The sequence below is a fragment of the Meles meles genome, chromosome 1 (assembly GCF_922984935.1).
Source record: "Meles meles chromosome 1, mMelMel3.1 paternal haplotype, whole genome shotgun sequence".
In the NCBI taxonomy this organism is placed as follows: Eukaryota; Metazoa; Chordata; class Mammalia; order Carnivora; family Mustelidae; genus Meles; species Meles meles.
The window spans coordinates 65,307,631-65,323,273 of record NC_060066.1 but is presented as its reverse complement, the minus strand read 5'-3'; the positions used below and the strand labels follow the sequence as shown (position 1 = coordinate 65,323,273).

Sequence of the window (15,643 nt, the reverse complement as noted above, 5' to 3'; positions counted from 1 at the left end):
AGAAATATGGAGCAGAGGTTCCATATGGATTTTAAATCTATGGGGACAAACTGGAGAGCAGTGAAGAAATAAGGCATCAGTATATAGAGATGAACTTTTGTTGTTTGTTTCTTCAAAGAAATGATCTGTGTGCTATACCAGCTTTTTCCTTTTTTGTTTTCTTGGTTACTTCCATCACAAAATCTCCATTTTCTTTGATGAGCTCAGGTTTTAAGTGTCCTTTAAACTCTATGAATGGGAGCTCGGATGTTGATAGGTCTCTGCAGAGCTAACCAATGTCCATACGCCAAGTCCCTCCCACCCTTGGACCTGGATAAGTTACATGAGGGATGGCAAACACTGTCAGGCTCATCTGCTAATTGCCAAAACCCAAAACAAACAATGACTATACCATGTTGTGCTGTAAATAATACAAATTGATTAATCAAGATATATTTTTAAGCATGCTTAAAACTTTTGATGAAAAATCTAAATGTTCCCCCGTCTATTTGAATATATTATAAAAATATGAGGTATTTTTGCATTCTCTAGGTATAAGTAAAATACTTTTTTAAATAAAGGACTCCATCAGACACTGATCGCATTGATTTAGCTCAAAACTTGCAGAAGAAATAATTGCGTTTGGAATGAGACTAAGCTTTTAGCCAGTGTGTAACTATTTAAATCTTTTGAAAAATAAACTTGATTATACTTTTACTTATAATGTTTTATGAATTGAATTACATCAGTTATATCTCAGAATACAAAGAATTAATGCAATGATGATATGACATGTAGAAATGTGAAAATTTGTTTGTTTTAATATATCCGTGTTATCCATTACTGCTTATGTTGAAGGAAGATGGTAGCCATGGAGTTTGTCTCCAAATTTCTATTCCATCATTCTCTAGACCCATCTCTCATTTTGGTTAATTCTAATTTAATTATTCTTTGAAGATTCTTTCTGAGATATTAGTTTGAACATGATGCATAAAAAGTATCCAACTTAAGACCTAAGTAGAAAAGCTGTTGAACGTTGTGCAGTTAACTTCCTTGGTAATTTTCATAGTATATGCTTAGAAATTCTCTCAGGAAAGTAAAAACAGGTCATTTATATTCTCTCTTAAGAACTAGTTTATTTGTGTAATTGGATAGAGGGCAAAATGGTGACCTTTAGAAAATGTGATCTGTAGTAGCAAACCACAAATTTCAATACAATGGTCAAATTTGAATTGATTTGATGGAATTGAATTGAATAAGATGGAAACTTTTTATTCTTTAAGGTGTTCTTTAGTGTGAATTGATTTTTTAAGGAAATATTTCAGCTGTCATTTTCAATATAAGTATTTTAGACCATTTAAAGTTATTAAACACATTGAGTTTTTTAAATTAAATTTTGCTTATTAGAGAAAATTTGGAAATAACAGAGAAATAAATTGAAAATACTAGATAATTTCATCATCCAAAAAGATGTAAATGAGAATTTTAAAATATTTCCATTTTCTTTTTATGCATAGATTTTTAAAATGCTTAAAAACATGAACTATGTAGTTTTGTATCCTCTTTTCAATTAAGTAGAATCATTTTTTGAAGTGTAGTCATCTTTATCTTCATGTCTTATCATCCACATAACATATATTTATTTTACTCAATCATCAACAAAATAGACAAACCATAATTACCTTAACAACCATACTACTATAGTAAAAGCGCTATTGAATACTTTCTTAATAAAAAAGTAACATAACTTTACAATGTTGAAAAGACTACCAAGATATATTAGTTCCTTCCTGATACACTTAAATTTTCAATGTTATTAATTTAAAGGAGTGTTCTTGGGGATTGAATAAAGGTCAGGAGAGTTACTTCTAGTTTTAAAAGGAAAAATCTGTTACAACCTTTAAAAAAATTTTTTTTTGCCATAAATAATGTCAAATGATTTTGGATGCCAGAAAATCTTCTTATGTTATTTGATAGAATCAAAGATTTATTCCAAAAAGTAATTTTTTCATCATTAATTATTCATAATGTGAGTAAATTGTGATTTTTAAAATTTCTCTTAGAAATTTACGCATTCACACCATTGATTATCAGGACAAGGGTTAAACACATTGTTTAGATATCAGTTTCTTGATGTTCTGAATAATATTTTCTAGCAGTTTCTTCTGTTTCCTAGCTTGAGTATACAGTACTTGGCTAGCTTCCATCTCATTAAAACTCACACTATTGAAAAGATACCAGTATTTCCACTGAGAGTTATAGTAGTATCAGTTTTAGAAAAACCTCATCTCATTATGTAAAACTATGCTGAATTAAGAGTGAGGAATTTGCAAACAGTATAGCTTCAAAGTAATTAATGAGTTGTTCAGGGCTGCCCCTTGGATTTTTCTCTTTTTCGAAAAAACATCGGTGCCTGGAGACTGTTCAGTTTGGATAGTCTACACGTAATGAATGACAATTTTAATTCCATTCCTTTTTAATGCTTCCTGAGAATTATATTTTAGATCCATTGAAGTTTGCAAATTCCTGCATTTAGCATTAATAAATCATTCTTTCATTAAAAAATATTTTTAAATTTCTACTAAGGAAAAGCACTGTTGGGCTTTTCCATGTTTTGTTTGTTTGTTTGTTTTAGGATTTCATTTATTAGAGAAGGAGAGAGGGAGAGAGCATGGGGGAGAGGGGCAGAGGGAGACACAGACTCCCTACTGAGCAGGGAGCCTGACGTGGGCTAATGGGGCTGGATCCCAGGACTCGGATCATGACCTGAGCTGAAGGCAGATGCTTAACCAATTGAGCCACTCACACACCCCTTCTATGCTCTGTATGTGGCTGTTGTTAATAAATAAGGTGAATTCAAATTTATTTTTTAGAATGAAGTTATTAAAAATGTGCTGTGATTGAAATTATGAAGCCATTTTTATATCACTAATTCTTATTTTGAAATAAGTGGTAATTTGGTAATGGATATCATTGTGATATTTATACATTTTGAGGCCTGTTGTATGTATGTATACATTCATGTTTACACATATGTTTAAAATTATTTATGATTTTTAAAATTAGTGATAGAAAGTGGCTAGCACATAAACTTTAAAAAGGAACCATTATCCTTTCAATTTATTTATTTATTTATTTATTTATAAAGATTTTATCTATTTATTTGAGAGAGTAAGCTAGAGAGAGAGAGAAAGAAAGAGAGAGAGAGGGCGAGGGAGAGAAAATGAGCAGGGTGAGTGGCAGAAGGAGAAGCAGACTCCCTGCTGGGCAGGGAGCCTGATGTGGAGCTGGATCCCAGAACCACAGGATCATGACCTGAGCCGAAGGCAGACACCTAACCAGCTGAGCCCCCCAGGCATCCCCTGTCTTTCCAATTTAAATTATTAGGTGATATAACCTGTTCTTTCAAAATATTATATTGGTGCAGCAATTAACCTATTACTTGACTTGGCAGATTAACAGTTAACAGTCTTGCTTTCTGTTCATGAAGGAATGGCCACATGCAATCTCATACTGACTTGTCTAGTTCCCTGCTCCCTGCAGAGCAGAGAGCCTGATGCGGGGCTCAATCCCAGGACCCTGAGATCACAACCTGAACCGAAAGCAGCGGCTTAACCCACTGCCACCCAGGCATCTTGACCTGTCTAGTTCTGAGTTTAATTATTTATTTTCCAAGGGAAGTCTGAATGCACAGGTTGTAATGGTTAGGCAAGGCTTCATGAAGGATCTCGGTACACTGTAAAGGGAAGAAGGAGTTGCTTGAGGCAGAGAGCAGAGCTGGGTAGCTTGATGGGAGCGTCAGCCTGCAGAACAGGTAAGTATTCACAGAACAAGGAGGAAAGCCACAAAGGGTGGCAGGGCCACAGAAGAACGCAATGGAAAATGGCATTGTTCGATAGGGTGGGGTCAGTTTAAGGAGAAGCACAAAAGCAAGCTTCCATGTTTTCACTTGGTTCAGTGGTGAGCTACCAAAGGCTTTTGAAGTAAGGAATGGCCTGATGAAATATTGAAAGAAGAGTCAGCAGGGTGTGGAGAGAGCAAGGCCAGGATCAAAGAATGCAGGGAGGAAGGGAAGGAAGGAAGACCCAGCTTACAGGGGTGACTGGCCCAGGACTTCGGTATGCAGGGTCAAGAGCATCAGCCTCACACATGAACTTGTGTTCCTCGGTTATTCTATGGGAAGAATACATTACGTTCATTTTAAAGTAAGTCCAATATTGAGAGGAGGAGTCAAGATGGCGGAGAAGTAGCAGGCTGAGACTACATCAGGTAGCAGGAGATCAGCTCGATAGCTTATCTAAACATTGCAAACATCTACAAATTCAATGGGAGATCGAAGAGAAGAAGAACAGCAACTTTAGAAGAGAAAATCAACCACTTTCTGAAAGGTAGGACTGGCGGAGAAGTGAATCTAAAATGACGGGAAGATAGACCGCGGGGGGAGGGGCTGGCTCCCGGCAAGCAGCGGAGGAATGGAGCACAAAATCAGGACTTTTAAAAGTCTGTTCCACTGAGGGACATTGCTCCAGAGGCTAAACCAGGGTGAAGCCCATGCGGGGTTAGCGTGGCCCCAGGTCCCGCAGGGTCACAGAAGGATCGGGGGTGTCGGAGTGTCGCAGAGCACGCAGGTATTAGAACAGAGAAGCCAGCTACAGAGACAGAGCCGAGGACTGAACTCTCAGCTCGGGGTTACCTTGAACTGGTCCTGGGCTGGGTGAGCTTGGAGAGCAGCTGGAGGCTGGGGATATGGGAGTGATTGAGTGCTGTCCTCTGGGGGCGCACTGAGGAGTGGGGCCCCGGGGTCTCGGCTCCTCCGGGCCAGAGACTGGGAGGCCGCCATTTTCATTCCCGTCCTCCGGAACTCTACGGAAAGCGTTCAGGGAACAGAAGCTCCCAAAAGCGAACCCGAGCCGATTACTTAGTCCGGCCGCCGGTAAGGGCGGTGCAATCCTGCCTCGGGCAAAGACACTTGAGAGTCACTACAACAGGCCCCTCCCCCAGAAGATCAACAAAATATCCAGCCAGGACGAAGTTCATCTATCAAGGAAAGCAGGATCAGTTCCTAAGACAGCAGCACAATTCCAGAGGAGGAGAAAACAAAGCACGAAACTCATGGCTTTCTCCCCATGATTCTTTAGTCTTGCGGCTACTTCAATTTTTTTTTCTTTTTTCAATTTTTTTTCTTTTTTTCTTTATTCTTCTTTTGCTAAATTTTTAAAAACTTTTACCCTTTTCTTTTTTAACGTTTTTCTACTAGTTTATCTAAAGATATATATTTTTTCTTTCTTTTTTATATTTTTTCTTTATTTGTTTTATTTTTTAAATTTTTTTCTTTTTTTTTCTGAACCTCTTTTTATCCCCTTTCTCCCCCCCTACAATTTGGGATCTCTTCTGATTTGGTTACAGCGCATTTTTCTGGGGTCTTTGCCACACTTTTAGTATTTTATTTGATCCTTCATATCCTCTTATCTGGAAAAAATGACAAGGCGGAAAAAATCACCACAAACAAAAGAACAAGAGCCAGTACCGAAGGCTAGGGACCTAATTAACACAGACATTGGTAATATGTCAGATCAAGAGTTCAGAATGACGATTCTGAACATTCTAGCCAGGCTCGAAAAAGGCATGGAAGATATTAGAGAAACCCTCTCTGGAGATATTAAAGCCCTTTCTGGAGAAATTAAAGAACTAAAATCTAACCAAGTTGAAATCAAAAAAGCTATTAATGAGGTGCAATCAAAAATGGAGGCTCTCACTGCTAGGATAAATGAGGCAGAAGAAAGAATTAGTGATATAGAAGACCAAATGACAGAGAATAAAGAAGCCGAACAAAAGAGGGACAAACAGCTACTGGACCACGAGGGGAGAATTTGAGAGATAAGTGACACCATAAGACGAAACAACATTAGAATAATTGGGATTCCAGAAGAAGAAGAAACAGAGAGGGGAGCAGAAGGTCTACTGGAGAGAATTATTGGAGAGAATTTCCCTAATATGGCAAAGGGAACAAGCATCAAAATCCAGGAGATGCAGAGAACCCCCCTCAAAGTCAACAAGAATAGGTCCACACCCCATCACGTAATAGTAAAATTTACAAGTCTTAGTGACAAAGAGAAAATCCTGAAAGCAGCCCGAGAAAAGAAGTCTGTAACATACATTGGTAAAAATATTAGATTGGCAGCAGACTAATCCACAGAGACCGGGCAGGCCAGAAAGAGCTGGCATGATATATTTAGAGCACTAAACGAGAAAAACATGCAGCCAAGAATACTCTATCCAGCTAGGCTATAATTGAAAATAGAAGGAGAGATAAAAAGCTTCCAGGACAAACAGAAACTGAAAGAATTTGCAAACACCAAACCAGCTCTACAGGAAATATTGAAAGGGGTCCTCTAAGCAAAGAGAGCCTAAAAGTAGTAGATGAGAAAGGTACAGAGACAATATACAGTAACAGTCACCTTACAGGCTAATAATGGCACTAAATTCATATCTCTCAATAGTTACCCTGAATGTTAATGGGCTAAATGCCCCAATCAAAAGACACAGGGTATAGAATGGATAAAAAAACAAAACCCATCAGTATGTTGCCTACAAGAAACTCATTTTAGACGCGAAGACACCTCCAGATTTAAAGTGAGGGGGTGGAAAACAATTTACCATGCCAATGGGCATCAGAAGAAAGCTGGGGTGGCAATCCTTATATCAGATCAATTAGATTTTAAGCCAAAGACTATAATAAGAGATGAGGAAGGAAACTATATCCTACTCAAAGGGTCTGTCCAACAAGAAGATCTAACAATTTTAAATATCTATGCCCCTAACGTGGGAGCAGCCAACTATATCAACCAATTAATAACAAAATCAAAGAAACACATCAATAATAATACAGTAATTGTAGGGGACTTTAACACTCCCCTCACTGAAATGGACAGATCATCCAAGCAAAAGATGAACAAGGAAATAAAGGCCTTAAATGACACACTGGACCAGATGGACATCACAGATATATTCAGAACATTTCATCCCAAAGCAACAGAATACACATTCTTCTCTAGTGCACATGGAACCTTCTCCAGAATAGATCACATCCTGGGTCACAAATCAGGTCTCAACCGGTATCAAAAGATTAGGATCATTCCCTGCATATTTTCAGACCACAATGCTCTGAAGCTAGAACTCAATCACAAGAGGAAATTAGGAAAGAACCCAAATACATGGAGACTAAACAGCATCCTTCTAAAGAATGAATGGGTCAACCAGGAAATTAAAGAAGAATTGAAAAAATTCATGGAAACAAATGATAATGAAAACACAACAGTTCAAAATCTGTGGGACACAGCAAAGGCAGTCCTGAGAGGAAAATATATAGCGGTACAAGCCTTTCTCAAGAAACAAGAAAGGTCTCAAGTACACAACCTAACCCTACACCTAAAGGAGCTGGAGAAAGAACAGCAACAAAAGCCTAAACCCAGCAGGAGAAGAGAAATCATAAAGATCAGAGCAGAAATCAATGAAATAGAAACCAAAAAAACAATAGAAAAAATCAATGAAACTAGGAGCTGGTTCTTTGAAAGAATCAATAAGATTGATAAACCCCTGGCCAGACTCATCAAAAAGAAAAGAGAAAGGACCCAAATAAATAAAATCATGAATGAAAGAGGAGAGATCACAACTAACACCAAAGAAATACAGACAATTATAAGAACATACTATGAGCAACTCTACACCAACAAATTTGACAATCTGGAAGAAATGGATGCATTCCTAGAGACATATAAACTACCACAACTGAACCAGGAAGAAATAGAAAACCTGAACAGGCCCATAACCAGTAAGGAGATTGAAACAGTCATCAAAAATCTCCAAACAAACAAAAGCCCAGGGCCAGACGGCTTCCCAGGGGAATTCTACCAAACATTTAAAGAACAACTAATTCCTATTCTCCTGAGACTGTTTCAAAAAATAGAAATGGAAGGAAAACTTCCAAACTCATTTTATGAGGCCAGCATCACCTTAATCCCAAAACCAGACAAGGATCCCACCAAAAAGGAGAACTACAGACCAACATCCTTGATGAACACAGATGCAAAAATTCTCGCCAAAATACTAGCCAATAGGATTCAACAGTACATTAAAAGGATTCTTCACCACGATCAAGTGGGATTTATTCCAGGGCTGCAGGGTTGGTTCAACATCTGCAAATCAATCAATGTGATAGAACACATTAATAAAAGAAAGAACAAGAACCATATTCTACTCTCCATAGATGCTGAAAAAGCATTTGACAAAGTACAGCATCCCTTCCTGATCAAAACTCTTCAAAGTGTAGGGATAGAGGGCACATACCTCAATATTATCAAAGCCATCTATGAAAAACCCACCGCAAATATCATTCTCAATGGAGAAAAACTGAAAGCTTTTCCACTAATGTCAGGAACACGGCAGGGATGTCCATTATCACCACTGCTATTCAACATAGTACTAGAAGTCCTAGCCTCAGCAATCAGACAACAAAAAGAAATTAAAGGCATCCAAATTGGCAAAGAAGAAGTCAAACTATCACTCTTCGCAGATAATATGATACTATATGTGGAAAACCCAAAAGACTCCACTCCAAAACTGCCAGAACTTATACAGGAATTCAGTAAAGTGTCAGGATATAAAATCAATGCACAGAAATCAGTTGCATTTCTCTACACCAACAACAAGACAGAAGAAAGAGAAATTAAGGAGTCAATCCCATTTACAATTGCACCCAAAACTATAAGATACCTAGAAATAAACCTAACCAAAGAGGATAAGAATCTATATGCAGAAAATTATAAAGTACTCATGAATGAAATTGAGGAAGACACAAAGAAATGGAAAAATGTTCCATGCTCCTGGATTGGAAGAATAAATATTGTGAAAATGTCTATGCTACCTAAAGCAATCTACACATTTAATGCAATCCCTATCAAAATACCATCCATTTTTTTCAAAGAAATGGAACAGATAATCCTAAAACTTATATGGAACCAGAAAAGACCTCGAATAGCCAAAGGAATATTGAAAAAGAAAGCCAAAGTTGGTGGCATCACAATTCCGGACTTCAAGCTCTATTACAAAGCTGTCATCATCAAGACAGCATGATACTGTCATAGTATAGATCATAGATCAGTGGAACAGAATAGAGAGCCCGGAAATAGACCCTCAACTCGATGGTCAACTAATCTTCGACAAAGCAGGAAAGAATGTCCAATGGAAAAAAGACAGCCTCTTCAATAAATGGTGCTGGGAAAATTGGACAGCCACATGCAGAAAAATGAAATTGGACCACTTCCTTACACCACACACGAAAATAGACTCAAAATGGTTGAAGGACCTCAATGTGAGAAAGGAATTCATCAAAATCCTTGAGGAGAATGCAGGCAGCAACCTCTTCGACCTCAGCCACAGCAACATCTTCCTAGGAACAACGGCAAAGGCAAGGGAAGCAAGGGCAAAAATGAACTATTGGGATTTCATCAAGATCAAAAGCTTTTGCACAGCAAAGGAAACAGTTAACAAAACCAAAAGACAACTGACAGAATGGGAGAAGATATTTACAAACGACATATCAGATAAAGGGCTAGTATCCAAAATCTATAAGGAACTTAGCAAACTCAACACCCAAAGAACAAACAATCCAATCAAGAAATGGGCAGAGGACATGAACAGACATTTCTGCAAAGAAGACATCCAGATGGCCAACAGACACATGAAAAAGTGCTCCACGTCACTCGGCATCAGGGAAATACAAATCAAAACTACAATGAGATATCACCTCACACCAGTCAGAATGGCTAAAATTAACAAGTCAGGAAATGACAGATGCTGGCGAGGATGTGGAGAAAGGGGAACCCTCCTACACTGTTTTTGGGAATGCAAGCTGGTGCAACCACTCTGGAAAACAGCATGGAGGTTCCTCAAAATGTTGAAAAAAAGAAGCAAAGATACTTTTAAGAATTCAGTGATCCTGTAATTGTTATGAATTGAATGGTTACATTGATATAATATTGTATTTTTTGTTCAACTTTACCCATTAATTTCCAGCTGACTTCCATAGCAGTGGACATATTGTTGTCAATGGATGGAAGATACATAACACAGCAAAAAATAAATGGTTTGTGTGTATGGCAAAAACACCCGAGGAGAAACATGAATGGTTTGAAGCTATTTTGAAAGAAAGAGAACGGCGAAAAGGTGGGTGTATGAATTGGGCACTATTATACTTTATGAAGATTCTAACTTAGCAAGAAAGCAGATAATGGGCAGAAGTTACAAGAAAGGAAAAAGGCATATATGTTCACTTAGATTTCCCATGTGATGTAAGACTCATGATAAAATACTTTTTTAAAAGATTTTATTTATTTAACACAGCAAAAGAGAGAGAGAGCATAAGCCGTAGGAACAGCGGGCAGAGGGAGAGGGAGAAGCATGCTTCCCACTGAGCAGGGAGCCCGATGTGGGACTCGATCCCGGGACCCTGGGATCATGACCTGAACTAAAGGCAGATGCTTAACCGACTGAGCCACCCAAGCACCCCTAAAATACATTTTGAATACTTCTAATATGATTACTAAAAGAAAAGAAAAATGTTGTATAGTTAGTAAAATAATGTATTGTGGCCAGCAGTGTCTTTTAAATAGTATCTTAGTCTGTCGAGGCCACTATAACAAAATACCCCAGACCGGGTGGCTTATAAACAACAGAAATTTGTAGCTCACAGTTCTGGAGGCCGGGAGCCCCAGATTCAGTGTCTGGTGATAGCAATTTCCCAGTTCATAGATGGCCATTTTCTCACTGTGTTCTCACATGGCAGAGGGGTGAGAGATCTCTCTGTTTCTCATTTATAAGGCCATTAATCCCATTCATGAGGAATCTAGCCTCATCACCTAATCACTTCCCACACGCGTTACCTCCTAATACCATCACATTGAGCATTAGGATTCAACATATGAATCTCGGAGGCATGCAAATGTTCAGTCTACAGAAATAATTTCATTTGCTTTAAAATTTGTTCAGTTTTCTTTGCACCTTATTCTTGCTATTTCGAAACATCATTATGGAGTTTTCCTGTAAGAGACAGACTTTAGTAGTACAATGCAGTGCTGTAGGGCCTTCAGCAGCTACATCTTTAACAGTACATTGAAAATTTCTAGATCAAATATGTTAGTATCCTAATTATAGAATAAAGCACTCTGGATGTACATTAACATTTTAAGATTGTTACAATGCCATTGAATATAATGCAACCCAATAAGGAGTGTGTTCATATGAGGAGGACTGGCTCAAAATTGCTTCACATTTTTAGCAAGATTTGCAAAAGGTATTTGATCTGGCAGTATTCAGTTATGTGAAGTTTATCTGCAATTAAGCACATTCTGCAATTCAGCTAGGAAATAGAAATGCTTGTGTTACTACTAATTTCTTTACCAAATAACTGATAAGACAAAAAGCAGTGTTTATTCCTTTTTCCCAGAGATTTAGGAGCAGAATATTTCATTGCTGATGAAATTTCAGAACACAAAGAACCCTTTCTTCCATGTTCAGAAATTTTCCCTTGAAGAACATGCAAAGCTTCTACTTCTATTAAAATATTCATAGTACACATTTGTTTGAGAATTTCCAAAGCATTTCAAATACTTAACTCCTTTGATTGATCTGGGATGGAGAGCTTGTTAGAAAAATTTAAAACAAAGATTAGGAATACATAGCTGATTTTTTAAGTTTTTTTGAATCTAATAATCAATTCAAATAGCATAGCAAATCATTTCAAAGGTAAAATGTTTCATTAAGTTGAACCTTTATTTATTTTCTCAGAATAGCTATGCATATAGATAAATCTGAAGTGAAAAAGGAAGGAGGGAAAGAAGGAAGGGAAAAAGGAGGAAAGCAAAGCAAGCAAACAAACATGTTTTATTAATTTGTTTATGTTAACAGGCTCTATCTTAATAAAAATTATTCTGTTACTGACAAATGGTAATTCCTCCTCCATTGTAAAAAATAAAAATTCTAGTAAAAAATTTTGTAGTTAGAAGACTGAAAATAAAAATCACAGAAATCTTGTGATTTATGTAGGTCCCATGATAAAGCCACCCATTAACTTCCTTTTGACCCCTTCTCTTTCCTTCCCCTATGCTCCAAATTCAGGTTTTTTTTAAGGTTTTATTTATTTATTTATGAGAGAGCGAGAGAGAGAGAGAGAAAGAACTAATGCACATGGGGAGGGGCAGAGGGAGAGAGAACTAATGCACATGGGGAGGGGCAAAGGGAGAGAGAGAAAAGCAGACTCCCTGCTAAGCAGGGAGCTCGATTCAGGACTCCATCCCAGGACCCTGAGACCATGACCTGAGCCTAAGGCAGGCACTTAACTGACTGAGCTACCCAGGTGCCCTGTGGTAGAGAGCTCTGTATCTGCAACCCCCTGCCCATGCTTGATGTGCAATAAATTTTGGTTTCATGCAGGAAAGAGTGAGTGAGGAGACTTTTTCAGTTACCTGTCCTTGGTTTCCTTTTCGATAGGTTTAAAATTAGGAATGGAGCAAGACACCTGGGTAATGATCTCGGAACAGGGCGAGAAACTCTACAAGATGATGTGCAAACAAGGGAATCTGATCAAAGACAGAAAAAGAAAACTGACCACATTCCCTAAATGCTTCCTTGGAAGGTAAGGTCTATAGTCTGGGTGCATGGATTTCTTTCATATTTTCACTATGTCATGTATCAACTACCCTTCCTTCAATGATTTGTTTTTCTTTAAAAAAATATTCCTCTGGGCATTTTTTAATATCTTTTTACTGTCAACATTTCCTGGATGATAGTGAGGTGAAGGAATGGACCTAGAGCCCGCAATCATGGAAAATTTTAGACATCTATCCGTCCATCCCTGACGTCAACAATTTCAGATGTGTGGTGTTCTGAGGGCGAAGCAGACACTGGGGTCAGGCAGGGCTGGCAGGAAGCAGGTTCACTGAAGGGGGACGAAGTCTAGCAAGGATGTGAGTACAGGGCCTACAAGTCAGATAACCAAAGAATGTAAGACACAGAGTCTAAACCCAAGATTAATCAGTACTTTGACACCTGGGCTCAGGTTGAAGGACCATCGATGAGGAATCTGAAAAAGAGTGTCTTGCAAGGGGCCTGGCACAAAGCAACAGGCAGAGAGGTTGCCTGGGTTTTGAGCATAGACCCACTGTCAGTCCTCTGGGGTCTGCGGGCAGCTGCACGTGGAAGTCCCTGCCGGGTGAAGGGTGCAGGACCAAAGGGAAGGGTGACTGCCTTAAGCCATGCCCCGTGCCGGCTGTTTCTATATATTTCTAATCCTCAGATGCATACTTTGCATTTATAATATTTATATTTTTTAAAGATTCAGAAACCAGCTCTCAGGGAGTTTACCATGCCCGCCTTCATACAACCAGTGAATGCCAATGTCAACTCTATAGAAGCAGACTGGAGTGGTAGTTCAAAGCCCACACTTTGCAGTCAGACTGTGTCCATGCAAATCTGGTCCTACCTCTGGCTAGTTGAGCAATGTGGGAAGTTTAAATGTCTTTTTCCTCTCTAAACATGAAGATGATCATAGTGCTTACCTGTAATGCCTACCAGAATGTCTTCTCGATAAGTTATGCAGATACCATAAAATAACCGTAGGCCACACCGGCTGCCAACCCAGTTAGAAGAATATAAGCCAGGAAACCCTGGCCTGCAGGGCAGCATGGAGTCCTTCCTTCAGGGGCTGGGGTTCTCACAGCAGAGCACTCAGCTGCCAGCAAGCTGCTGTTCCTGTCCTTGGTAGGCCCCCAGCCGACAGCTCTTGTGGGAGAGAAAGAGTGGAGGGGAGCCCACCTTGGCTTAGAAACCCCATGTTGCAAAGAAGACCCAATTTCTTAGAATCACCTCTGGGGCATAACTTCCAGGGTTCTCAGAGGGACATCACTGTTTATAGGAGTCCCTTCAAGCTATAGGTTCTCACCAAGAATGTATTCATATTCCATTTAGCCATCAGGAGTCATTTTGGCCATGAGCAATGCTGCCTGGTAACCCAGCAGACGCCCTGCCTCCATCAAGTTCCAGGGAAACGGAGTTCCAAGGCTGACCCAGGGTCAAATTTTCCTAATTAAAAGAGCAGGAGTCTTGTTAACTAAAGAGTTAACACGGGGGTGGAGTGTGGAGAGGGTGGCTGGGTGATGGACATTGGGGAGGGCTTGTGCTATGATGATTGCTGTGAAGTGTGTAAGCCTGATGATTCACAGACCTGTACCCCTGGGGCAAATAATACATTATATGTTAATAAAAATAATAAAGTAAAAAGAGTTAACACGATCTTACACGGCCAAAGTGCTAGTTAGTTACAATGATATGTGAGTGTCCTCCATAGTGCCCGATATACAGGAGAGACTCAGTAAATTTTAGTTGTGTTCATTGTGGCTTTTTCCGTAACAGCACACTAGCTTAGTTACTAATTACTGATTATACACCAAGTTGAGATTGTTTTTGACTGGATCAGGATCCTTTTACAGAGTGTTAATAGGATCTTGTGATTTCTGTAGGTCCCATGATAAAGCCACCCAGTAACTTCCTTTCTTACCCCTTCTCTTTCCTTCCCCTATGCTCCTAATTAAGAGCAATACTTACGGTGTGTTCTTTTCCTCATTTTAATTTGGCATATTCAGGAATCTGCTGACATCAGAACAGATAATGATGCTTTCGCTTCATACCAACCAGCTCAACCCATTTGTCAACCACTAATGTTTCATAAGTGCTCAAAATGTGCCAGACACTGTGCTGAGCTCCTGACATTCATCCGCTCATTTAATCCTGACAGTACGGTGGAGTTGATACACTTTCTTTTTTTTCCCAAGATTTTACTTATTTATTTGAGAGAGAGAGAGTGGGGAGCAGAGGGAAAGGGACAAGCACACTCCATTCTGAGTGCAGAGCCCGATTTGGTACTTGACCCCAGGACCCCCTGAGAATGACCTGAGCCAAAGGCAGATACTTAACTGACTGAGCTACCCAGGCATCCCTGGAGTTGGTATTATTATTTTTGTGCGATTGAAGAGAAAAACTGAAGTTTTACTTCTTTTTTAATTTTCTTTCTTTTGGATGGCTTTAACAACTTCTTCTGCCTTAAAATATACTTTTTAGACTAGATATCCATTTTTAGAATTCCATGCCCCTCAGTTAATTGACTTTAGCCATAGGTGTTGCTTTTGGTTTTGAAATAAATGGAAAAGTAATTTCCTGACACCTTGTATAGCTTGGCTTCTCTGACCTCTGTGCAAAGTTCAAACCATTCTAAAATGTATCCATTATTTTATGTAAAAGTTCAAATGTTATATTTTTATAACATGAGCACAATAAAATATTTTATTGTAAAATGTTTCTCTATTTAGTGTTCTCTTAATGATACCACATGGCCAAAAAAAAACAGTACCAAGCTGGTGCTCTCCTGTGTTATAAAATATCATCCTACTTATCTGTGATGTGGGGTTCCTCTTCCCACCCCAAAATAGTAAAAGATGTGGTTTGTTCATCCTCCCTGGCCTTTCACAGCCACAGCAGATGGATGTGGTAGACAGTTCTGATGGGTGGTTTTGTGCTGAAATATTCCTTTTGGATGACAGTTTATTCTTTTTTT

At 38.8% G+C, this 15,643-nt stretch overlaps 1 protein-coding gene across 4 annotated transcripts in view; it reads left to right on the top strand.

Moving 5' to 3' along the window:
- The window catches only part of PREX2 (phosphatidylinositol-3,4,5-trisphosphate dependent Rac exchange factor 2), a 331,391-nt gene that overhangs the window by 129,563 nt on the left and 186,185 nt on the right, over positions 1 to 15,643 (top strand). For all 4 annotated transcript variants that reach the window (XM_045979892.1, XM_045979882.1, XM_045979874.1 and 1 more), the window contains 2 exons: positions 10,054 to 10,203; positions 12,526 to 12,670. In XM_045979892.1, coding sequence (XP_045835848.1) covers positions 10,054 to 10,203; positions 12,526 to 12,670 — 295 coding nt within the window. The remainder of the gene's footprint in view (positions 1 to 10,053; positions 10,204 to 12,525; positions 12,671 to 15,643) is intronic.